The sequence below is a fragment of the Sceloporus occidentalis genome, unplaced genomic scaffold (assembly GCF_023333645.1).
Source record: "Sceloporus occidentalis isolate IW3139 unplaced genomic scaffold, rSceOcc1.0.p SCAF_7, whole genome shotgun sequence".
Lineage (NCBI taxonomy): Eukaryota > Metazoa > Chordata > Lepidosauria > Squamata > Phrynosomatidae > Sceloporus > Sceloporus occidentalis.
The window spans coordinates 15,568,031-15,593,963 of NW_028316987.1; the positions used below are offsets into that span (position 1 = coordinate 15,568,031).

At 40.2% G+C, this 25,933-nt stretch overlaps 1 protein-coding gene and 1 long non-coding RNA gene across 3 annotated transcripts in view; both read right to left on the bottom strand.

Annotated features, from left to right (window-relative positions):
* The window catches only part of GPATCH8 (G-patch domain containing 8), a 90,688-nt gene extending 75,069 nt beyond the window's left edge, over positions 1–15,619 (bottom strand). The window contains exon 1 of the mRNA XM_089532055.1: positions 15,513–15,619. Coding sequence (XP_089388181.1) covers positions 15,513–15,557 — 45 coding nt within the window. The 5' untranslated portion in view covers positions 15,558–15,619. The remainder of the gene's footprint in view (positions 1–15,512) is intronic.
* A 1,509-nt stretch (positions 15,620–17,128) lies between these two features.
* On the bottom strand, positions 17,129–25,283 carry LOC149309260 (uncharacterized). 2 transcript variants are annotated; one of them, XR_016281892.1, is made up of 6 exons: positions 24,497–25,283; positions 22,158–22,312; positions 21,551–21,655; positions 21,242–21,317; positions 17,787–17,962; positions 17,129–17,439 (listed from the first exon to the last, which is right to left on the bottom strand). It is a non-coding gene; the product is annotated as an uncharacterized LOC149309260 (long non-coding RNA). The 2 variants fall into 2 exon arrangements; XR_016281891.1 differs by lacking the exon at positions 22,158–22,312.
* Between the last annotated feature and the right edge of the window lie 650 nt (positions 25,284–25,933).

Below are 25,933 nucleotides of genomic sequence, written 5' to 3' on the forward strand. Positions count from 1 at the left end.
ACCTCAGAACAAGTTCTGGAACGTTTTCCTACTGGACTATGATTAATGCCATTTATTTATTTATGTTGCATGCTGCCTTTCTCCCAGAAGGGACCCAAGGCGGCTCAGAGACAAACAAACAAAAATAAACAAAAACCACTCACAGCCATTATTTGGGATTCCATCTTGCCCCCTAAACTGTTTAATGTCTATATGAAATTTGCGGGAGGGGGGGTTGCAGTATGATCATACCCTAGTCCATCTCTCTCTTTCTACCTTCAGTTAGATTTGGAGAAAGCTGAAGTGCTGAATCAGTGCCTGCTGTTAAGTGTCAAGAGTGGATGCAGTCTAATATCCTGAGACTTAAGAGAGAAATGCTTTTGGTCAACAGGACAACAGATCACAGACTGCTTTAAAAAAGAACCAGGCTCACAGCTGAGGATGCTTCTAGATTTTGCTTTGTTGCTAGATGGTCAAGTGGCAGCTGTCATAAGGAACACCTTTGCTCTGCTTTGGCTGGAATTTTCTGTGGAGAAGGCAGATCTGGATAGTGTCACACATCCACTGGCCACATCCCAACCAAATTGCTGTAATCCATTCCACAGGGGTGCCCTTTAAAAAGTGTTCATGAACTTCAGACAATATAAAATATCAGAGAGTTTAACCAGGGCCAATTTTGAATGAATTTTATTTAAGGTTGTACAGCTTATGCTGATTTCGAGACTGTTTAGCTATCAATTTAAAATGCTGGTCAATACCTGAAGTCATATTTTTAGTCAACCATTTTTTTAAAATCACAGTTCACTTTAAATCCAGAACATGGATTTAAAATTTTTATTAAGTTATTTATGTCGCATGCTTAATTTTTTCTAAAAAAGCCTTCACTGAATTCAACGGATTCACTAGATCACCCACATAAGCCCTCAATTTTTACTGTTCTTTTTTTTACTCCTCCCTCCACAAATTCTAATTCTTTGTTTGATGTCTCTCAAAAGAGTCTCCAATATCAAAATAAAGAACAAAGTTGAAAGGACAACCTTGCCTAGATTCTTTTTGTATCTCAGTTGGCATTGCTGCCTTGCCATTTACCAATATCTGGGCTTTTTGAACTGAGTAAATTATCTTTATAGCTCGGATAATATTTTCCAAAACTCCATTCAGAACTTGAATAAGTAATTCCAGAAAATACTGTCAAACATTTTTTCTGCATCCAAAAAACTCAGAGCAGTTTTTTTTCCCCCTGATCATGATATTCCAAATACTCAATAACATTCAGGACAGTTCTTACATTATTTCTTAATTGTCTTTTTGGCAAAAATCCATTCTGATACTCATGAATCATCTGAGAGATATGTTTCCTCAGCCTGAAATATGACTTCAGAAGAGGAAAATAAGTTAATTTCTCTGTTTAATTTTAAAGTGGAAAAAAGGGGGTTAAATATTTTGGAGTTACAATTATGAAGAACAATAATTTATTATTTCAAAATAACTGGGATGGATGACTAAGGAACTTTCAACTGAGCTAAATTTTAAACAGGACACGTATAAGAATTTGAAAAGGAGAGAAATCACCAAGGAGAAATTCAAATAAATAGCTAGCACATGTAGGGGTAAAGTCAGAAAAGCAAAAGCACAGAATGCGCTCAGGCTTCCTAGAGAGGTTGAGAACAACAAAACTGTATTATGAGGCCAACTGTTTTGTGTAGCTGCAGATACAGATTTTGCTTAAAGATGAGAGACTTTTGAAAACTGATGGTCATAATCTAAGATGAGGGGCATAGTTATCTTTGACATGGCAAAGTTAAGATGCAAGCTGAATTTAAAAATCATTGCATTAGAAAGGTTCTTTTACAAGTTTGGCATAAATATTTTCCCCCAAGATAACGTTAGACACTTCAGATGGTATCTAACCCCAAATGAGTTGTCAAAAACGTCTACAAATGTTTTAAATCAATGCTGGGGTCGTCAAGAGAAAGACCACTCTATGTGAGGCTCTTAGAAGAAAGCAAAAAAATATTGGTCTGAGATTTAATGTTAATTTTCAAAATCTCACCAGTAATAATTTTATTGGGCATTGTGGCTATAGAATTGACCAGAAAATCTGGGACAATTTATCTGATATGTGATAATAGCAGCAAGAACCTTGGAAGCAGGCTGAAGTACTGGCAATGGGAGATTCAATTGTTAAGGTTGCTGTCTTAGCCCAAGTTGCCAAACTGGTGTGAGTTTTAAATGACAAGCCCATTGAAGATTTTTTGACATATTGGAAATTGTTTATGGAGTTTTTGAGCAATAAGAAATCTAACAATGCATCAATTTGTAGCTATGCCTCCTAGTAATTTTAGTACAATTAATTAGCTATCTAATTGTAACTGTAATGGTAAAATATATTTTCTCTCTCTTTTGCTTTGGATTGGTGGGTCAGAGCCTTTTTGTGGTTTAGCTACTTAGTTTTTAGCATATTAATTAGTGTTAAGCATTTTAGTATTATGTATTAGTTTAGTTACATACATATATGTATTTTGCTTTATTTATTCTTTTTCATTTCTCCTCTTTTTATATTTTATTTTCTTTCTGAATGTTTATTGGCTTTAGTTGCTAATTAAGATTGTTTTTGTTTAAATTAATATATAATTCCTTTCAAAAACAATGCTGGTCAACACCTGTAAAGACCTAAACGGTTTGGTACCATGAGTGGAAGCTCTGTTCTGCATTCTGCTGGCAGGAGAGAGATGATTAGTGGTTTTGGGGAACACAACCTTCTTGGAAGCGACACTCACACTATGGCATTCTTTGAACCAGGATGAGCATTTGTCTTCATCTCTGTTGAGGCATTGGCCCCCATAAATCTATAGACTGCATAACAATTTAAAGTTTCCCCTTGTGTTTCTGATGATTTGGCAGATTTACTGTTGCTATTTCTATAATCTGTGTTTAAAACATTTTTAAATGCAAAGTTGAACATAGTTGAAGACTGGCTATTAGTAACTCTGTAAAACAGACTAGTAGAATACAAATGATATAAATATATGCTCTACTCAGGAAACTGAGTATGCAAAGGGATCTTGGAGCACCTTTGACAGTAACTGAAAGAAGTTGTTTAGCACAAGTTTTCGTAGACTTGAGCCTACTTCCTCAGATGCATGACAATTATGCACAAATTGGGATTCTGCAATCAGAGCCACACATTTATGGCCATGATATCTATAATGTGGTTATTGCATCTGCCATCAGGTTTGAGATTCACTGTTCTAACATAGTGTAATACAGTGTGTGCTTGCACCAAGCGCAGGTTTGCCATCCACAGTTTGAGCTTCTGCGGATGGCAAGCCCCAGCTTTCTAAATGGGCACGTGCGCATGAGGTAGCACCCATTGAGAAGAATGGGACTTAAGATCCTGTGTTTTTTACTATCCATGAGGGGATCTGGAATAGATCCCCACGAATAGCAAGGGTGCACTGTATTACTAAATTAACAGACATAAACAAAATTGCTGTATTCACAGGCAGAGAATAAAATAACCATTTGCAGCTTACTGAATAATAATAATAATAATAATAATAATGTTTATTGATATCCTACTTCTTCAACAATTGAAGCAGCTTACACTAGAAATATCCATACAATACAATAATTCAATAATGTTTCATTATATTCCTAACCTTCCCATCCATAATAAAATACAATTAAATTATTGGACAGTTATTAAAACAATTATTAAAAACAGGGTAAAGGCAGATAGGGCAATTAATACCTTAAGCAGGATGTTACTGCAAGATGCTCAGCATCAAGCTGTAATGTGGATTTTGAGGGGGTGGATGGCCTGATTTCATCTATAGCCCCATGAAGGCCCACTAAAACAATGAATATGCAATGCTGAGTGGAGAGGGACTGACTGCCCTACATTTCATATTTAGACTAGTGCAGCATTCTGAACTTCTAAGACTTATGTTTCTTGGCTTTCTACTCCAAATGAAACTTAATGCATTTAAGGAGAGGATTACAAAAATGTAATCTTCTCAAAGACATAGACTAGATTCTTCAGCAATCAGAGGATTGTCCAAATTTGCCATGCTATGAATATTTACAAATAAGAGATTATATCCAACTTCTCATTATTTAACAGCACTGCATCAAAGTGACAAAAGTCTTACTTCTGGCAGGAGTACAATCTTCATTCCTAGATCCGAGAGGAAAAATATGTGCAGTTTACTATTCAATGTTGCAGTTGGAGACAGCTCTCCTTTCTGCCATTACCACACGTTCTGCCCAGATAACTTGATCAAAGGAAACAGACAGAGTAAGGCCGGACACTGCAGCATTTCAGACACAGCAGCATCCATTGCAAGCTATTTGGGCATAAAACCTGCAAGCACAGAGAAAAGTGAGCAATTCAAGAGCACCTTTTTGGGATGCAGCCCACAATGCGCAGCCTGAACATAAAGCTCAATTTATTTTGATTTTTATAGTCAAGGGTATATCATAGATGTTCTCCTTCCTCAAAGCTTGAGTTTCTGGAACCTAGCAGGAGACATAAAGGGCTAAGCAGAAGCATCAATTGACAAAATAACCAATTAAGCATAACTGAAAGCATCTAAAGACAGAGAGAATCTGAATGTCAGGGCTACACTGTACTGCTAAAGGTTTAACTCAGTAACTGTTCCAGCACCTGAGTTCTGTGCCCCTGCCCTGTTCCCAGTACAAAGGGAGACAGCTTGCCAACATGAACGGGTTTGTTTGAGAAAACAAGTCCTCAAACGGCCTTCAGACTTACATTTCTTAATACAGACATCATTTCCATGACTACAGAAAATTCAAAAATAAGGAGATTAACACAGAAAGAATCTGTCCCAACTCCACTTGCTAACAAGAAGTATGGGAACAGTAATGGAACATTATCTCTTGTGCGTAAAGTTCAGAGTTTCCTACAGAAAGACATTAGCTTGTTAACTCATAAACACAGAAAGCAAAGGTATGAGCCTAAACTACCCTGAAATCAATTCTTCACTTTGGTAGATCTCTTCTCAACAAAACAAACCCTTAATTATTACACAGACTCTGAGTAAGGAATGCACATTGAAAATACTCCATAAAGATACAAATTTCAAAAAACAAACCTTGATTTTGCTATTTTATATACGGGTCACTATTTCACTATGCCACTGTATTGTATGGGACTTGAGAATCCATGAAATGTGGTGTCCACAAGGGGTCCTGGAACCAAACCCCAGCGTATAATGGACAACACTGGAAAATTACCATGATTCTGGATGAAGAATCCATCTCCCAAGGCAGAAAAAGAGGACTGGGAAACTGTCTTTAAATATCCCTGACAAATGAAGAATGGGTATAGTTCTTTCACAAGGTTATGCTAACTCTTTCCACCATTGGATGCTAGCTATTACCATTTAACAGTCAATAACTGTGGGTGTCCAATCCCATATTCCTTATGGTCCTCCAGGCTTTGGATTCTTTCACATAAGGAAACAGTGGGTGTGGTTATGATATTTATAACATACACACACAAAGATGAAAAATAAAAATCCCTTTAGGGCAGCAAATTAAGGAACCAGTGATGGCGAACCTATGGCACATGTGCCAGAGGTGGCACTCAGATCGCTTTCTGTGGGCACATGTACCGTTGCCCCAGCACAGAGTTTGTTACTACAAAGCCAGAGGAACATGGCACTTTGCAATAAATAAGTGGGTTTTGGGTTACAGTTTGGGCACTCGGCCTCTAAAAGGTTCACCATCACTGACTAATCCAGAGTTCAAATAAAACTGATTTTGTCTACACCAGCGGTTCCCAACCTGTGGGTCGGGACCCCTTTGGGGGTCGAATGACCCTTTCAAGGGGGTCGCCTAAGACCATTGGAAAACACCTATTTAATTACAGTTATGAAGTAGAAACAAAAATAATTTAATGGGTTTGGGTCACCACAACATGAGGAACTGAATTAAAGGGTCGCAGCATTAGGAAGGTTGGGAACCACTGGGTCTACACTATAGCCACATGGCAAACAAGGTCAGCAGCCTAAATCCAACATCTAGTCCCAACTGACTCAATTCAATAGTACAGTAAATTAACAGTTAGGAAAATCTCATTGATTCAGTGGGTTTGCACTAGTCGGGACTAGCAGTTGAATTCAGGCTGTAAGCAAAAAGCAGGTTAGTGGACACCCATGTGTCTTGTCACTTTCAGGCAGTAAACATCACTTCCCCCAGAGAATGCAGCACAGAAGCTATACCCACAAAGGAAATTGCTCCTACTTTGTTTGGTCATGAATAAATTTCAATATATAATGGAAATAAAGAAAAGACAGTTAATTTTTGCCATTTCATTCTGCAAGGTGCATATAACCACATTTTTTAATGAAAAGAGAGAAAAGTTAGCTTTTAGGAGGTGATGTTTTCAAAGTAGGCAACACGACTCTGGAAGATTAAAACACTGGCCAGCCAGAAATTTATTCAGAATGGATGACAATGTCTGACAAATTTTACAGAAACAGCTGGCACTTCTGACAGAAACCTAGACAAGTTAATCATTTCCATCCTACCTAAACAGTCATAGGGTAAATTTAATGTATTTCTGCTAATACAAGACCCTAATACAGGCCCTAGTAGAGAGCCTTTACTCTTTTTTTCTATGCAAAGTTCTGGAATATAATACTGTACCATTTATTTTTATAGTGTCATCAGCACTAGATTATTTTTCATTATTTTAAATAATAAAAATGATAGGCCCAGCCCAAGGGACTTTCAAACTAAAATTTAATAATGTGGGACATAACAGAAGGAAAAAAAATGGGAAAAAAGACAAGAACACAGTATGGATATGAATGAATGCTATTGGATATACATAGTTATCCTGCAAAACTGTGGTTTTAGGGAAGGATTTGGTGAAAGAAAAAGACTGGGAAATCCAGCCACACAGCAAAATGACAGAAAACAAGGCACAGCTATTTAACAGCAGAGGAGGCATTTATTTATAAGATGGTGGAAGAGCTGGACAAGAACAATCCAAACATGATGACATGGTTGGAAAGAGCTTTAATTCTGTATTTCTATTCCCAAAAGACAAAAGTAATAAATAATTCACAAACAAGTAATTTTATTATATTACAAATGTTTTCCATTTTTTCAATAAATCTGTTCTCTTAGTGCTTTCCTTATCTTATGCTCAGAACAGTAATCAATCTCCTCATATATACTGCATACTAGTTGTCAAACAAATGATTGATGTTGAAGCCTTCATTTTCCAAGTGGAGACAAACAACCATCTGGGCAGACATGAAAAGGTAAAGGATGTGGAGATCTTTGTTGGTAAGAACGGAGAATTTGTGCTAGATGACAGTACTGGTAACTGTTCTATCTGTAACATGTTGAGATCCCAACCAAAGTGCTTAACTTGGTGGATAATCGCACTTTGTTCTAAATTACCCTCACTGTGGACTATCAAATATTTATATTTTCCTCCTTTTGTTAAAAAAATACAGAACAGAGACTACTATATTACAATTATTAAACTATTACTAACAGAGAAAACCAGATTGCAGCACATCACAGACAACTCTTTGGCCTTTATACAGTCCGCCCTTGGCTTATGCAGGGGGATCCTTTCCGGCCCCCCCTGCATAAGCCAAATTCCGTGCATGCTCAAATCCTATTCAAGTGAATGGGATTTGAATGGGATGCACCGCCCCTCTCATCCAGCCAGCCTTTAGTATGAGCTCAAATAGTTATGCCTACTGGAATTGTGTAAGTTCTTTGGCATTGTTTTCCTTTGCTTCATCCTTTACATCCTTCATTACATGCCCCTATGTTTAACCCCTGTCTTATCCACAGGTCACATCAAAATCCTTAATTTTGGCCCCAAAATCTGGCCTGGAGTTATATATGAGGTCGAATTATAGTCGAGAATATACAGTATATGTGCTTTGTAGTAGTAGTAGGGTAGTAGGGATTGGGTAATATGAGTTCACAAAGGCAAAAGAGAGTAATATGGAAGCCGGCCTGAGAGGGAGTTCACCAGGCAAGTCCAGTTCCATCAGGACTTGCCTGGAAGAAGGAAGAGCCCTCCCTCCAATCCATCTGCCTTGGTCCAGGCCTTAGAGCAGGGGTAGGAAACCTTTTTGAGCCGGGGGCCGGGTTGCTGTCCCTCAGACAACTGGGGGGGCCAAAGCCAAAAAATAAATAAGTAAATATTTTTTTTAAAAAAAGTAAATAAATAAATAAACCGGGACAAATGTAGGGCAAAATTTTCAAATGGAGGACACTTTTTAAAAAATGGAGTACCCGCAAGAAAATTTGCTGATTTTTTAAAAAATGTTAATATAAATGCATGTTTCTCAGGCTTCTATAAACAATTGCCCCCCTTGCCTGCCGCTTGCCCCCCCTTGCCCGCCTCCTCCTGATAGGCCAAAGGCCCCACGGCCTCACACGAGAGGCCAAAGGCTCCGGCGGCAATCGGCGGCAGGACCGGGCTGTGGCCAGTCCCAAGGCCTTGCCGGGCCACATCTGGCCCGTGGGCCGCAGGTTACCTACCCCTGCCTTAGAGGGAGAGAAGCACCACTGGACCTCATCCCCTTTCCCTCCATCATTCCCTTCTCCTTTTGTTTCGTGTCTTTTAGATTGTAAGCCTGAGGGCAGGGAACTGTCTGATTAAAAATAATATTGTAAGCCGCCCTGAGAGCCATTAGTGCTGAAGGGCGGGATATAAATACCTAAATAAATAAAATAAATAAATATAAGTAGTAAGGTAGTAGGGATTGGGTAATATAACGTTATCATGGTGGTGGCTTTGTCAAATTTGTAGGGTCCCAGTCCACTTCCAGGCCAAATTCAAAGTGCTGAGTTTGGCCTTTAATGCCCTTCACTGCTTGAGACCATGATGCCTGAAAGATGTTTCCCTTCATGTGCACCTATATGGACTGTTATCTCCTGGGGACTTTTCCTGGACATGACAGGAGGCTACTGAGGAAACAGCTTCCACAATGCTGGAACCCCAACTGAGGTCTCTAGCACACTGTCTATGCTGATTTCATAGGAACACCAAATACCTCTTTACTTCCCCATTGTTTTTATTTCATTTCCATTTCATTATTTTCTGTTTTATTGATCTAGCATATTATATGTATTTTTTTTCTTATTGTAAGCCACCCAGAGAACTTAGCTTGATCAACATACCAAAATTCCTAAGAGCCATTGTAGATAATCATGGATCTAAAGACTTCTAAAAGAAGAAGTATTTTTATTTAAAAGCACAATGGCCACCAGAAAGTATACTGGACTTCTGCTTGGAGACTTCATGACAAATGTCAAGAAGTAACCCATTACACATCCCTTTCTCACTCCTAAATCCCTGCCACAACAGCCACAATGGCACCTTGTACTGGTTGAAACTATACGAATCTGTTATTTTATTATACCGTAAGTCTGAACATACAAGAAATGGTTCTGCTTTGCTTTTGCCAAATAACATTTTAAGGAAATGGAGAAAACCAGTTTGAAAACAGGCACAAGTGGAAGTAACCTGAGGCTAAGAGGACCTACATTAGAATTACTGAAACACTCCAGCCACAACATAAAGGAAAGTCAGTCAAGACAATGACTTCCTTTATTGAGGGACAATAAACATTACATTATCATGCTACACAAGTGGCAAAAATAAGGTACTTAAGAGAATAGTGTGTGAACACACTGCACTCCAGATACTTATGTTTTATAAGCACTCTAGCTTAGGTATACCAGCTTAGGTATACCATTTTCATAACAATACTACACTTACAGGGAGAAGTACCAAACATAATATTGAAGCCAGAGTCTTCTGAACAACAATTAATTATGACTCATCTGTCAAGTTACTACCTATCAGTGTAAGCCAAGGTGAAGAATGTGTGACCCTTCAGACTGCAATTCCAATTAGCCGTAGCCACCACATCGAATCACAGAATTGTAAGAGACCACAAGGGCCATCCAGTTCTACCCCCCCCCCCCTCCTTTTCCAAGAACACAGGATCAAAGTACTCCTGACAGATGGCCATGCAGCTTTTGTTTAAAAAAGTGTGAAGTAGACTCCACTACACTCCGAGGGAGTGTGTGTTCCACTGTCAAACAGCTCTTACTGTCAGAAAAGGTTCCTCTGAATGTTGAGGTGGAATCTCTTTTCCTGTGGCTTGCATCCATTGTTCTGTATCCTATTGTGTGGAGCAGAAGAAAACAAGCTTGTTCCATCCTCAATATAACACCTCTTCAAATATTTAAACAGGGCTATCATATCACCTCTTAACCATCTCTTTGCCAGGCTAAAGATATCCAGCACCCTAAGTCTCTTTTAATAGGGCATGGTTTCCAGGCCCTTCACCATTTTGATCACCCTCCTCTGGACATGCTCCAGCTTTTTGAATTGTGGTGCCCAGAACTGGACACAGTATTCCAGGTGGGGCCTCACCAAGGCACAACAGAGTGGCACTATTACTTCCCTTGATCTGGACACTATACTTCTATTGATGCAGCCTAGAATTGCATTGGCCTTTTTAGCTGCTGCATCACACTGCTGACTCATGTTCAACTTGTGGTCTACTATGACACCTAGATCCCTTTCACACTTGTTAATATGGGATAGTTATAATTATCCTGGAGTGGCCACAGAGCACATGGGAAATGCACGCAGAGCCCTAAGGGCTCCTGAGAGCACAGGTTGGGCACCACTGCTCTGGGATATTAGCCACTCCTCCTAATTTGGTGTCATCTGCAAATATGATAAGCATGCCCTATATTCTTTCATCTAAGTCACTGATAAAGATGTTGAATAGCACTGGGCCCAGGACAGAACCCTATGGCACCCCACTGGTCCCTTCTCTCCAAGATGAAGAGGAGCCATTGCTGAGCACCCTTTTGATTCACTGGTCAACCAATTAAAATGCCACCTAATATTTGCATTGTCTAACCCACATTGTACACACTGGCAAGAATATCACGGGGGACCATGCCAAAGGCCTTACTGAAATCAAAATATGCTATATCCACAGCATTCCCTTTATCTAGCAAGCTGGTAATTTTATCCAAAAATAAAGAGATCAGATTAGTCTGGTATGCCTTGTTTCTCTGAAACCCACGTTGACTTTTTGTAATTATGGCATTGCCTTCTAAATGTTCACTGGCTCTATGGCCTGTTACAGACTGCCAAAACAAAGCTGCTTCAGGTCTCTTTGGAGGTATGCTATTTAAATGATGCAAGGGTCCTAAGAGTCTGGAGGTCGCGCCAAAGCCACACTCGATTCCTAAGCACTGGAGTGCAGCTTTGGTGCAGCTTCTGGATTCTTAGGATGCATGCATCATTTAAACAGCGTACCTCCAAAGAGACCTGAAGCAGCTTTATTTTGGCAGTCTGGAACAGGCCCATGTTTAATGATCCGCTCTAGAATATTTACTAGTATTGATGTCAGACTAATTGAGCAATAATTGTTGGGGTTCTTTTCCCTCCTTTTTTAAGATGGGAACAATGTTTGCCCTCCTCCAGTATTCTAGGACTTCCCCTGTTCTCAAAATTATTACCAATGGCTCTGAGATTACATTCCCAGTTCTTTTAATATCCTTGGATGTAGTTCATCTGGTCCCGGATACTTAAATTCATTTAGATTAAACAGGTATTTTTGTACTACCTATTTACTTATTCTGTGCTACATTTCCCCTATTGTGTCTTCTGCTACATTTTCCCTAGGTTGAACACTGTTTTCCTTTAGTGAGAAGACTGAGGCAAATAAGGTTTTGAGTAGTTCTGCCTTTTCTCTGTCCCTTGTTAGCATTTTGCCACCTTCTCCATGCAGTGGTCCTGCCATTTCCTTCAACACTAGCTGGAAGAGGTCACCTTTCCCTACTGTGGCACAAATTATTCTAGAGGTGCTTCCCACATGGGAGTGTTACACAAATTCCTCTTTAAATCTGAACAATTTGGTTGCCGTTAGCAAGGATCAGTCTTACAGGCTCTCAAGGTTTTTTTATAAAGTTACCTGTTACTAAAATTCCATCTTTAAAAACTCATCCTCTTCTGTCAAAGCAATTCGGCATCCTGTTGTGTGTCTTCGAGTCATTTCTGAGTTAAGACAAGCCTATCACAGGGGGTTTCTTAACAGAATTTGTTCAGAGGTGGTTTGCCCTTGCCTTCCTGAAGGAAAGTGACTTGCCAAAGGTCAACCAGTGGGTTTCCATGACCAAGCAGGAATTCAAAGCCTGATCCACCAAATGTCTCAGTCCAAACCACTGCACCACACTGGCTCTCCTAACTGCATCCATAAAAGACAATTAGGATGTGGGGTAGCTATAAAAATAGCAGCCTAATAAAACCTTAATTTACAGTCTTCACATCTAAAGCCACTTCAGAAACAGAGTTCTACCACGGCAGAAAGGCCTTCAAAATGACTTTTCCTGCGCTGGCAAATCCTCGTCTTCAAACATTTTTATTTACAATTATCTATATTAAACTGCATTTTCCACATACTGTCCCAGTTACCTAGAAGATCCCTAAAGCCCTTTTAATCGGGCCGCAGGAATGACTGCTATTTTCATGCAGCGCTAAAAAAGGGAACTGCAACCTGACAATTAGAAGACACATACACCTCAACCAATCTTGAACATCAGTCAGTATTCATCCCTTGACCCAAATTTCTGTTACAGATATGCAGCAGTAATGCAGTACTCTCTTTTGAGGCTCCAGAAACGATCAATGCTTTTTTCCAGGGAACAGAAAAAAGACCCCAACTCTTTACTCATCATCAGTATTCTTAAACAGAGATCATATGCCATAACATACTAACAAAAGCTGATTTCTGAAAGAGGCAGGAATTTGAAATGAAGGTGATGATATATATTCTGCATGTGGTTATTTCAAAAGGAATTCATTGTGTTTACTGTGGCTGCAAGCAAAGGTCAGTCAAGAGGTAATTTACAAGTCCCTTCTCAAGACTCAAATAAAACACCTGTTCTGTATTACAAAACATGCAATTTTGAAGATGTCTGTCTCATTAGATGAGGCCATCATGGGGACCCTTCAATGAATGTAAATATCCAAAACACGTCATATAAAAATAAACTACTAGATCATCTATTACTGCATGCCAAATGCAGCATCCTCAGTAAAGCAGGTAACTGATAAAACCTAGTTACCCCCATGTTTGATCAAATCCTCCTTTTGCAAACATCCATTTAGGCTTGCAAAAGAAGTGTCAAGAAGAGATGGATGCCTTGTCTAATATTAATGAGAGAGCTGGAAATCATACCTTAAAAACTGTTGTTGTTCTGTGCCTTCAAGTTGTTTCCAACTTATGGTGACTCTAAGGCAACCCTATCATGGGGTATTCTGGGGCTGAGAGTGTGTCACTCACCCAAGGTTTCCATGGCTGAGCAGGGAATTGAACCCTTGTCTCCACAGTCATAGTCCAATGCTTAAACCACTGGCTCTATCTTAAAGATAACTTCAACAACCCCTCCTCATCAGAAAAGGATAAACAAGAGCTAACATATAAGGAGACACATAGATGTTCTGAATGAATGAAGGCAATGCAGCCAGGATAAAACAAAAGTTCAACAGCTGTCACTGTTCATTTTGTGTCACAGTGGCAATGAGGGGGGAGGAAAGTATGTTTCTTGTGACACTGTCATCTGTTCTTTAATGTTAAAGAGACTTCTTTTCCTCTGCCCCTTTATCCATTAATGTGGTTTCATTTTGTTTCGTATCAGGGAGAGGAGAATGGAAAGAGAGTTAAGATTTTCTTAATGTCTCCCAGTTTATTCAGTTTGGAGAACTGGAGGCTGATAGTAATTTTGCTACTGCTACTTGTTCTCACCATACCAGCCCAATGAAACATAGGCCTGTTACAGACTGCCCAAATAAAGCTGCTTCGGGTCTCTTTGGAGGTATGCTGTTTAAATGATGCATGCATCCTAAGAATCCAGAAGCTGCACCAAAGCTGCACTCCAGTGCTTAGGAATGGAGTGTGGATTTGGCGCAACCTCCGGACTCTTAGGACCCATGCATCATTTAAATAGCATACTTCCAAAGAGACCCAAAGCAGCTTTATTTTGGCAGTCTGTAATAGGCCATATATATATATATTTTGCTGTGCGTGAACTTTCTCAGTCTCATTCTCCTTTTCAAAGATGGAGCAGGAATCTCTAGACGATATGTGCAAAAGAAAACCCAAACTGCATCAAAAGACATTCACCTTTATATAAGCAAAATGGGGGAGCTCTGCTGCATCTGTTAGAGAAAATTACACAACATCTAGCCACTTAGTGGCAACTGCTTGGAAATGCTTATCACCCAAGGATCCCCTCTTTTATTCTTGGACAGTGGCAGGAGGGAGCAGTGCAAAGGAAACGCAAAACTACTGGACCTTGTGCTGCAGAGAAAGAAGTACTGTCATTTCAAATTGATCTCCCATCCTTCAAATATTTGGCTGAAGCGTGGATTGGAATAAAATATGAATACTATTTCTTCCATCCTATTTCCTCCCCGTTGTTGTTGTTGTTGTTGTGGGCCTTCAAAGTCATTTCCGATGTAGGGCAACCGTAAGGTAACTCTATCATGGGGTTTTCTTGGCAGGTTTCTTCAAAGGAGGCTTGCCACGGCCATCCTCTGAGGCTGAGACAGTGTGAATTGCCTAAGATCACCCTTTGGCTTTCCAGGGCCGGGTCTCCAGAGTCCTAGGTCCAAAACATACTAAAGGAATTATCCACTCTGAGACCTCTTTAACTGCCCTGGCACAGTGCTGGGGAATCCTGGGAAGTGTAGTTTTGTGAGACATTTAGCCTTCTCTGTGAAAGATAGAGGGAGAGAGCGCTCTGGTGCCACAATAAAACTACAACTCCCAGGGTTCCCTAGCACTGAGCCTGGGCAGTTAAAGCAGTCAATAAAACTACAACTCCCAGAGTTCCCTAGCACTGAGCCTGGGCAGTTAAAGCAGTCAATAAAACTACAACTCCCAGAGTTCCCTAGCACTGAGCCTGGGCAGTTAACACAGTCTCAAACTGGATTATTTCCGCAGTGCGTTTTGGACCACTGAGACAAAACACACCACAGAAGGCAATCCAGTTTTGAAACCGCCCTGGCTTAATGCTAGGGAATCCTGGGAATTAGCCAATAGCCTGGGATTCTGGGAGCTGGAGTCTCAAATCCCATTGTTTAAAAAGCACAGTTTAGGGTCCACTGTCAGATAAAGGATGGGGCAAGTCTGTCTTTAAGGCAATGGGGGTAAGTTTCTTGGCTCAAGGCTATGGAATTCTGGGAGTTGGAGTCTGTTGTGGCTCTGGGCCCCACAACAGACTCCAACTCCCAGAATTCCATAGCCTTGAGCCAGAAAGCAATAGGCACCATTAAAATAAAATGGAGGGGAAGAAGGGAAGGGAGAGGAGTGAAACGAGGGCGCCTTTGCTCCCCAAACCCCCAAGGCATGAAAAAAGAGAGACCAGGAACAAACAAGCAAGCGCTCTTTCCCTCTGAGCCAACAAACCCTGGAGCGAGGAGCATCGGTTACCTGGAAGTCCCTGTCCTCGTTGAAGCGGGAGAACCTGTCCGCCATTTTGTTTTCAGCTCGCCTCTCTCTCTCTCTCTGACTGCCTCGCTCGGTCTGACTGCGAAGAGGGCGGGGCTCCCCGTGCGTCCTCTGCGTGCGCGCTCCCGCGGAGGTAGAACAACTTCGCTTCATCCGGGCATTTCGGCTCCAGTAGCAGGGCGTTGTTGTTGTTGTTCTTCATCCTTTGCAACCTCGCCCTCCCCCCATTGCACAGGAGTTTTTGCAACTCCCCATTAGAGGAGATCCATTGTAATAAGGGGGTTTACTCCCCGTGTCGAGTAAGTAAGAGTAGACTCATTGCAATAAGGGGATTTACTCCTTGTGTAGAGAAAGCAAGAGTAGACCCAATGCAATAAGATTTACTCTCCTTGTCAAGCAAGTAAGATTAAACTCATTGTAGTAAGTAGACTCATTGCAATAAGGTGATTTACTCCTTGTGTGGAGCAAGTAACAGTAGACTCGTTGCAGTAAGGGGATTTACTCTCCTTGTCGGTCAAGTAAGAGTAGACTCATTGCAATAAGGGGATTTACTCCTAGTGTAGATAAAGCAAGAGTAGGCTCAATGCATATAAGGGGATTTACTCTCCTTGTCAAGAAAGCAAGAGTAGATCCATTGCAATAAGGGGGCTGGAATGATTAGATCCATTGTAGTAAGTAGGCCCATTGCAATAAGGGCATTTACTTCTTGTGTAGAGAAAGCAAGAGTAGACCCATTGCAATAAGGGGATGCTGAGATTTGCAGTCCAAATACATACCACCCAGATAATTGTGTGGCTGGCATTTCCTGTGCTGCTAAAGGGGATGCTGGGATTTGCAGTCCCTGCCCACCATTGTTTTATTAGTGGTTTACTGAAAATGTATTCCTGCATTTACCACGTTCCTAGGGAAACTACAAATCCCAGCATTCCCTGCTGTTTAATCGCAGCGTCAAACTGGATTATTTTCCACCAAGTAATTCTGCAGCAATATTCCTATTTTATTATAATTTGGGGGGATATTTTACCTGAGGACTAGAAACTTGCAAAAACTGGGGAGGTGCAATTAAATTTAAAATGGCTAATTGCAGCCAATTAATGAGCCGGGTGCGCGCTTTCTGGACCATTCATGATCTCTCGATCAATCAATTTGGATGTTTTCCCATTTATCTGATTTGGGGCTGTTTATTTTTTCAGCCTCGAAGTTTAAGGCTGTGAGATATAGGTCTCCCTTGGTGAGGAAGAGCCAAAGGGCAGCCAGGGACCAAGGTTCGAATCCTCGCGAATTTCGAACCCATGGCAAAAAAAAAGTTTGGGGACCCTAAGTGTCTTCCTTTGAGCAACGGAAAGGTTCAGGAACTGGTTAACCATCACAGTTAAAAGGAACCTCCAGCTCCAGGAGCAGTATAACCTTTGTCTTTTATCGTTGTCGGGAAAGGCTTAGTTCCTGGTTTAGTTTAAACATCAACCTTGTTTAAACCATGGTTTGTAGCAACCTGGCTTTAACCATGGTTTGCACCAACTTGGTTTAAACCATCATTGACACCAACTTTTCTTTCCCTTTGGTAAAAAAAATGCTTAGAAATATAAATCTAGAGAGTTTATTGTATGCAAAGAACTGAACATGGCATGTAAAGGAGAGGGTAAAAAGGAAATATAGGGGGAAGAAAGGAAAGCACAGAAGGTAAAAATTTTTAAAAAGGAAGGAGAGGAGATCCACTTGTCCCCAGTCTGCAGAATCTTCTCCTATTTCTTTCTTTCTCCAGTTTTGCCATTCTGGCCTCCCTTCTGCTTCCCCAAAGTATCTGGTGGAACCCAAGGCACCTTTTCACTCATTTCTTTGCAGATTTGACTTTGGTCACTCTGGTGGGGTCCATGAGGCCTTGTTCTGCTCCTTTCATGTCAGCTACGTTCTATAAATGTATGGGAGTAGGGAAGAGAGAAGAGAAAGTGTCATTTTGTTTTCTCTCCCATGGCTCCTCTTCTGCATCCTGGAGAGAAGTGACCAGTGGGGTCCCACAGGGTTCTGTCCTGGGCCCAGTGCTATTCAACATCTTTATCAATGACTTGGAGGACAGAATTAAGGGCATACTTAGCAAATTTGCAGATGACACCAAATTAGGTGGAGTAGCTAATACCCCAGAGGACAGGATCAGAATTAAAAATGATCCTAACAGATTAGAAAGCTGGGCCAAAGCTAACAAAATGAACTTCAACAAGGAGAAATGTAACGGAGGGGGGAAATTAAATGCATAGATACCAGGGTTTGGGTGCTGTTCTCCAACACCTCCACATGTGATGTTTCTGTGGTGGCCTCATTGGTTTCCAGCATGGTCTGTATGCTAACCTCCTTGGTTTTCATTTTAGGAGTAAGTACCTCCAGTGACAGTCTGCGTACCAGCATCATTGAAGCAGGCTGGTCTTGGCTCCGGATATCTAAAATGGAAGCAGAAAAAGGAAATAAAACATGGCTGCATTTATCTGTGTGTGTGTGTGTGTGTGCCTACATATGAATTAATGGATATATGCATCTATTAGTATATGTGTTTACACTTTGTGCACAAATATGTAAATACATTCGCCTTTAAACAAATTGATATCTACGTGTGTGTGCATATGTATGAGTGAATATCTATGTATCTCTCAAGCTTTCTGTGTGTGCAGATGTGTGTAGGTGTTTGTAGGTACACATGGATATATGCATACGTACTTAGCCTCACTGCCTGATGGCGCTGCTGTTACAAAAGAGTTTTACCATTGTGCAGTACATTCTTTTAGAAGCCTACTGTCAAAGTTTCAGTCAATTCCCTTCATTTGTTTTGTTTTGATAGCCTTTGGAAGCAAGCGTGTCGGTCGGTTTTACAAAAATGGAAAAAGAACAGTATCGTTCGGTGAATAAATCCTATTTATTATTATTATTATTATTATTATTATTATTATCTGCAAATTTTATAAGTGTGCCCCCAATTCTGTCATCCAAGTCATTGATAGTTAAATTACACTGGGCCCAGGACAGAACCCCACTGGATACCCCACTGGTCACTTCTCTCCAAGATGAAGAGGAGCCATTGCTGAGTACCATTTGGGTTCAGCCAGTCAACCAATTACAATTTTAGAGTACATAAGTTCACATGGGAAACACTCGTAAGTTCTGGTGTGCCCAAATGTATTGCCTAGAAGAGAATGGGTATACTTCTGTTTTACAAGGAGCTGGGGCAAGGAAATAATGCAGGTTTTCACTGTGGGGAAATTCTGTCTATGGAGAAGATCTGTTGTATGGCAGCAACACCTCTGACATCCCAAACCAACCTCTCCAACCAAAACCCCAGTGCAGTTAAACTATATTCTGTAAAATGAGGGAGAAGGCAGGTCAGATTGAATATAAAAAGTTAAGAAACTGATGTGTTACTATATAAGAAATCTTATACACCAGATTCATATCTAACCCTGTGTTAGATTTGCTGAAGATACATCTGGAGAGCCAGCAAGGTATAGTGGTTGGATGTGGGACTACAACTCTGGAGACCAGGGTTTGAATCCCCTCTCAGCCATGAAAACCCACTTGGGTGGCCTGTGGTTCTCTCAGCTTCAGTGGAAGGCAATGGCAAGCCTCCTCGGAACAAACCTTGTCATGAAGACCCAGTGATAGGATTGCCATAAGTCAGAAATTACTTGAAGGTAGACAACAACAATAAACATCTAGTATGCAGTAAGAGGAAGCTGTGTTTGCAAACAGAAATCCTTCTGTCTTCTCTTCTTATATACTGTATCTGTCTTCACCCTGAGAGACTAGCTATGCCAGGCTCTGCTAATCATAGATACGAATCCTTTCAACTTTCCAGCCATGTTTCTCTGCCAGCAGAACAGCTACACTGTACTGAATGTTCAGTTCAGACCTAGGAAAATGATTCATTTGGACTACAATTCCCAGAATCCTTTAGCCAGCATGACCAACAAAAGAGGTATTCTGCTGGCATACTTAATTTAAATAGTAGTGGCACTTGGTGTTATTATGCCCGTATAGCACAACTTTTGCCAAATCTGGCAAATCACCTCCCTCTGCCACAGCAGATCTCAAATAAGTTCACAGAAAGAGAAATTTTCATTACACGCTCTTAGGTAAAATGGGTTGCCCTTACCAATTCGGACATAACAAAGTCATAGGGCCATTTTTTTAAAAAACTGGCCGACTCTCATCCCACAACTGCGACAGAACTGTAGCCATGGGGAGGGAGTCAAAATCAAGGCATTGCTCTCCCACTAGAATTCTGCCCCCAAATGAAAAGCTCCTCCCATCCCCCAATTTCTAGCATTGCAGAGAATGAAAAATTGAAATGCATTCACAACTAGATCTCTTACATTTGCTGTGTTTGCAGTCATTTAATACTTTTTTGGCTGCTCCTTTCCTTTGGATGTCTAAATAGTATTTCTAAGTGCTCAACTGAGGTTTTAGGTTGCCTCAACACTAAAAATTTGGGTGACAGCAGGAAAATTTAATTAGGGGGCTGAATTCTTATTGGGGGCAGTGTCCTAATTTTGGACTCTGGTGGTTGTACTCTGATCTGCAATTGCATTGTGAAAACATGAAATCTGAGGTCAGACACAGAGTTAATCTTGTTCATTTTTATCCCCTCTGAACAGCTCACATCCTGTATTTTGAAGATATTAGCACAAATGCAAGAGTCTCCAAAAGCCACATCCAGGGTTTTTGTTTTGTATTACTGCTAAAATATGTCAATATAATAATAATAAAATAATAAAATATTTATTTATAGCCCGCCTTTCCTCAGATCAAGGCGGGTTGCAGAAAGTGCCATTACAAGATAAAAACACAGCAAATATACATTAAAATAACAAATCACCAAATACAGTCGAATGCAATCAACAATATAACAATATCCAGCTAGCTTAGAATGTACAACAACAGTAACAGTGAGGGGGAAAGGGGAGGCTAACAAGGGAACAATTAGGGGAAGGCTTGTTGGAACAGGAAGGTTTTTAACTCCTTCCTGAACCGATCAAGGGAGGTAGCCAAGCGGAGCTCATCGGGAAGCGAGTTCCAGAGCTGAGGGGCCGAGATGGTAAAGGCCCTACGCGTTGTTGTGGCATATTTCGAGTCTGGAACTCTCAGCAAATGCTTCCCGGCCGATCTGAGTGTGCGGGGCGGATTATATGGGGAGAGGTGGTTCTCCAAGTACCCTTTCGCTTTCTTTTTCTGTGTGTATGCTTTGGCAAGGTGCTGTAAGTCTGCCTTTTGAAATGACAGGTGGATGTGGTTCCCTATGACAAAAAAAAAGCTGTTTGGGAAAGTCTGTCCTTACTACTACCAGTAGCAACTTGGAGCACTTCTCAGCCAACAAACCTACTCATCAGGAAAAGTTCCAGATGCTGTGTTTAGTGGTAGTCTAAACCTTTCTCTGCCAGCAGATCTATGCACAAGAAACTGCTGCCATTTGTCCCTTACTGTGCTCTCCCACCATAATGTTTCCTCTGTGGCTCTTTTTCTGGTTGACTGCAAATACAGACAAAACATATGTATTGACACTAAAGGAGAGAAATAACTATTGCAAAAGCCACATGTTTCTGTGTGTTTATGGAAAGGTATACACTTTTGTATGTGCCATACAGAGAGATACTGTATGTGTCATATTACAAGCACATCTTGTGATGACAACAAAACTTCTGGCTTTGACTTCCCAAATCACTGAGGCTTACCTGACCGGCCTCATTCTACGTGGACAACGTTGGCTCTCCCAGACAGAATGACCATTTGGAAGGGCTTCTTTGCTCTCTGTGGTAAAGAGACACAAGTCAATTAGTTCCTAGCCAGAGAAATTATCCCAGATGGTCTCTTCCCCAAGACGAAGCTGACCCCTCCATGCTTGACCTCCACCACCTAAGACACTGGGCCTAAGACATCATCATCATCATCATCATTATTATTATTATTATTATTATTATTATTATACTTTATTTATATAGCGCTGTAGATTTACACAGCACTGTACATAGAAAGACACTCACTTTCCAAAAATCCATGCTCATTAACGCAGCAGCCACCCACAGGCCCCTCGGTTGCTTAGCAACAGCTCACAGCGTCCATTTCCTTCCTCTCTCAGGAACATAGAGCTGTGCAAAAAGGAAGAGAGAGAGACAGCAGAGCCAGTGAGTTCCAGTTTCACTTTGAGCCACTGCCCCTCTGCCCCTCCATGTATCCTGGGGCTTTCTGAGCAGGTTTCTCCAGAGGGGCTTGGCCACTGCCATCCCCTGAGGCTGCTTTTGTGATTAATTGCTTTACTTATGTTCAATTTGTAACAATGAAAATATGATTCGTAACATTTGCAAAATTAAAGTTATGAGGTAGCAACAAAAATAACGTTATGGTTGGGGGGTCACCACAACATGAGGAACTGTATTAAATGGTCACGGCATTAGAAAGGTTGGGAACCCCTGTATATAGTATTTTAAGATAGTAATCCAATAAACAGATTTGTTTTATAATCAGCATATTTAGAGAGTAATGATATCTTTGTAGCAGGCTCCTATTCCCACTGCGTCTACTTTTTCTGTCTAATTTGTGTATGAAAGAATATAAATTTCATGGTTTTATTATGCGTTGATTGGTACGCACCATCAAGCCAATGTAATGTAGTGGTTTGAGCATTGGACTACTCTGGAGACCCGGGTTCAATTCTCACTCAGCCATGAAACCCACTGGGTGATCTTGGGGAAGTCACATGCACTCAGCCTCAGGGTAAGGCAATGGCAAACCTCCTCTGGACACATCTTGTTGAATGAATCCGAGAAAGGACACAGGAATAGTGGAGACAAAAATCATCAATGCAAAATTGCAACCAAAAAAAGCAACGAAGAGTTAGAAAGATACTCATGTAGATCAGCCCTAAGGTGAATGGAAAAGGAGAAGGGAAACAGTACCGAATGGTAAACCAGGGAAGAGGCATACAATGACCTTTAGGGCCTGAGAAATGATCTTTATGGGCTTGGTTGAGAGATGGATGTGTCCACAAGCCCACATGTTGGATGGCAGTGATATCTGGTTATGTGTCTCTTGATCAGGGATGGCCAAAGTGCAGCACTACAATTCCAGTCCAAGGCCAATGTGGGATGGAGCTGGTGCAAATTTCCAGGGCCCAGTGGCCTATGAGGAGTTTCGGCTCCCAAAATGGTAGCAAAATGTAGATAGCTGAACCTATCTGACAACTGAGGCAATTCTCTCCTTATAGACTGCAGCAGTGCCACTTTTCTGCCCATTTCTCTTCATTTCCAGTTAGATGCTTTTAGGGACATGTGTCGCAGATAATGGAACATGTTCATTTCATTAGCACAAATTTATTTCATTTTTGTGCCGCTTTTCTCCCCAAAAGGGACCCAAGATGGCTCACAACATAAAAACACATTAAAAAAAGACAATTAAGATAATCTAATTAAAACACTACAAAGTTAAAATTTAAAGCACACAAAGGTTTAAAAACATAATCTAAAACAAAAACCCTATTTATTTATTTAATTGGCATGATTAACTTAATATGTGACCAGCACAGCACTTTTCATGAATTGTGTTGTGTAGAGGGGTGGGATAATAATAATAATAATAATAATAATAATAATAATAATAATAATAATTATGTACAGATATTTAAATCCAACATGCTAGAGTAAAATATGTTTTAGCAGGGTGTGTGTGTGTGTGTGTGCGCGCGTGTTGTTTTCCCTCAAGTAGTTTCTATCACAGGGTTTTCTTGGCAAGTTTCTTCAGAAGGGGTTTGTCTTTCTCTGAGGCTGAAAGAGTGTGGAGTTTATCCCACGGGAGGAATATCTCTTAATTTCGAATGAAAAGAAAGTGGGGCCAGAACGCATTCACATGAATTCGCTAGTTCAGTGAATTTACGTGAATTCGAATTGCGTTCGAACTGACTTTCCATTGCCCAAAAATAGCTTGCCATTGCCCGAAATTGTGTGTGATCACCTCTCACACAATAACGTGAAACCCCATGATTGCATTTGGACAGACTTCCCATTGCCCAAAATTGCGTGTGATTACCTCTCATGCAATAACATTAAACCCCATGATTGCGTTTGGATTGCCATTGGATTATACTTCCAATTTCCCTTGTCTGATAACGTCCTGTGACTTGCTCCAGGTTACCCAGTGGGCTTTCATGGCTAAAGTATATTGGTGTGTAAAATGTTGCCATCTGCCAGTTGTGAAGAGTAACTACTTTTATCATGTACAGTAATGCAACTCTCTAAATTTTCTCACCCTGAAAAGTCAGGCATTGATAACTGATAGGAAATTTAGGTTGCATACACACTGCAGAAATAATGCAGTTTGATAATGCTTTAATTGCCATGGCTCCATCCTATGGAATCCTGGGATTTGTAGTTTGTTACGGCACCAGAGTTCTCTGACAGAGAAGGGTAAATGTCTAACAAAACTACAAACCCCAGAATTCCATAGTATTGAGCCAGGACAGTTAAAGTGATGTCAAATTGCATTATTTCTGCAGTACAAGAGGCAGCCTTCATTTTATGGCTGTTATACACTGCTTTAAAATCTTTGGATGAAAGTGATTTGTAGTCATAAATATGTTTGCAATAGTGGTGCACTTTGTCATAAAAGCAGATTTACTTCATATATAATATAAATTAATGCATTTTTCCACAATATGGATTTATTAAATTTGTCTTACAGTCAACATAACTATCCTTCCATTTGTCTGAAAATTATAATAATGCATTATTATAATTTTCAGACAAATTATAATGCATTATTATAATTTTCAGACAAATGGAAGGATAGTTATGTTGACTGTAAGACAAATTTAAAAATCCATATTGTGGTAAAAATGCACAGAATTATATGCAAACATGGCTTTTTATCACACAGAGAAGTCTATTTTTGAAGCAGGGGAAGGGATGAGGAGTAAAAAGTGATAATGTTAGACTCACATAGTCTACAGACCAGACCACCGCACAGCAACACAAGTCTCTGAAAGCAGTCTTCTGGGGCCACTCCCCTGTTGTTTACCAGCTGTCTGGGAACAAAGGCAATAAAAAGATAATAAAATTCAGCTGTTATTTTTAAAATACAAGGCTTTCCTCTTAGAAAACCAAACCTGTTTCTGTCCAGTGCAAGACTCAAAGGCCCCTTTGTAGAAAGGGAGAAGTGGATTCCTGAAAAAGTCTCTGTATTGTCTAACTGGAGATCTATTAGGAACCAGATCTGGCAATTTGTAACAGGAGCCAAACTCTGGGTCTTTTTACCATCGGTTGTAAGGAATACATTTTGAGAAAATAGAGTCCCAGTTTAGGGTGGTACAAATTCCCTTTCCTCTAGTGTAGCCTTTCATTGCTGAGTGGATATGTGTGGTTTTCTTCAAGTCATACAAACGCAGAAGCTATGTTTAGCCATAAGACAATTTCTGGTGTCTTTACTGTGGTAGAATTTTTATTTGGCCAACCAAGAAGGCACAGAATTCCTTGTGCAAACTTTTGAAATACACACATTTCTTTGTCAGAGAAGAAGATAAAACTGAGGTATATGATACTGCATGTGTGCATTGAATGACATAGTATTTCCATCCGAGCAAAGTGTAACACACAACAACACACACATTATGATGCAAGATTACATGAAAGTGGTTCAGAAAATTATTTAAAATGTAAGGGCAGCTTTGAAAAATAATATAACTTTAACTTTAAAATATTTTAGATATAATACATATGAGGAATGAGGTATGAGGAAAGGAATAAAAGCAGTCATGCTTAAAACAATAGAACAAATTAGTAATGACTAATTGTCACAATCAATGATTCTCTATTAAGTAAGGCTAAGTTTGGTTCCAGTGTGTCTACATTAGCATATAATATTGTACCAGTTCAAAGAAATCAATTAAAATGTGTACATTTTTAAAAAGTGATACAGTAATTCCTTTTATTTCTAATGGCATCACTACCTTTGGTGACAGATAGATGTCCTGCCCTCTCCTACTACTTGCACCTCCCTCTTAACCTTCCTTAGTAATTGTTCCAAGTCTGTATTGTTTTCTGCTAGTAGTATGGTGTCATTTGCATATCTTAGATTGTTGATAATCCTTCCTGATATATTTACTCTGCCTTCTTCCGTGCCCAACTCTGCTCTTTGTATGATATTTTCTGCATACAACTTGAACAGATATGGTGAAAGGGTGCAGCCTTGACTGAGCCCTTTGCCAATTGGGAACCAATCTGTTTCTCCAGATTCTCTTCTTGTCCTAAGTACAGATTTCTGATCAGGACTATCAAATGTAGTGGGAGTCCCATGACCTTTCGAGTCATCCATAACTTTTCATGATCTATGCATTTAAATGCTTTGCTATAATCTGTAAAGCACATGCTGATTTTTCC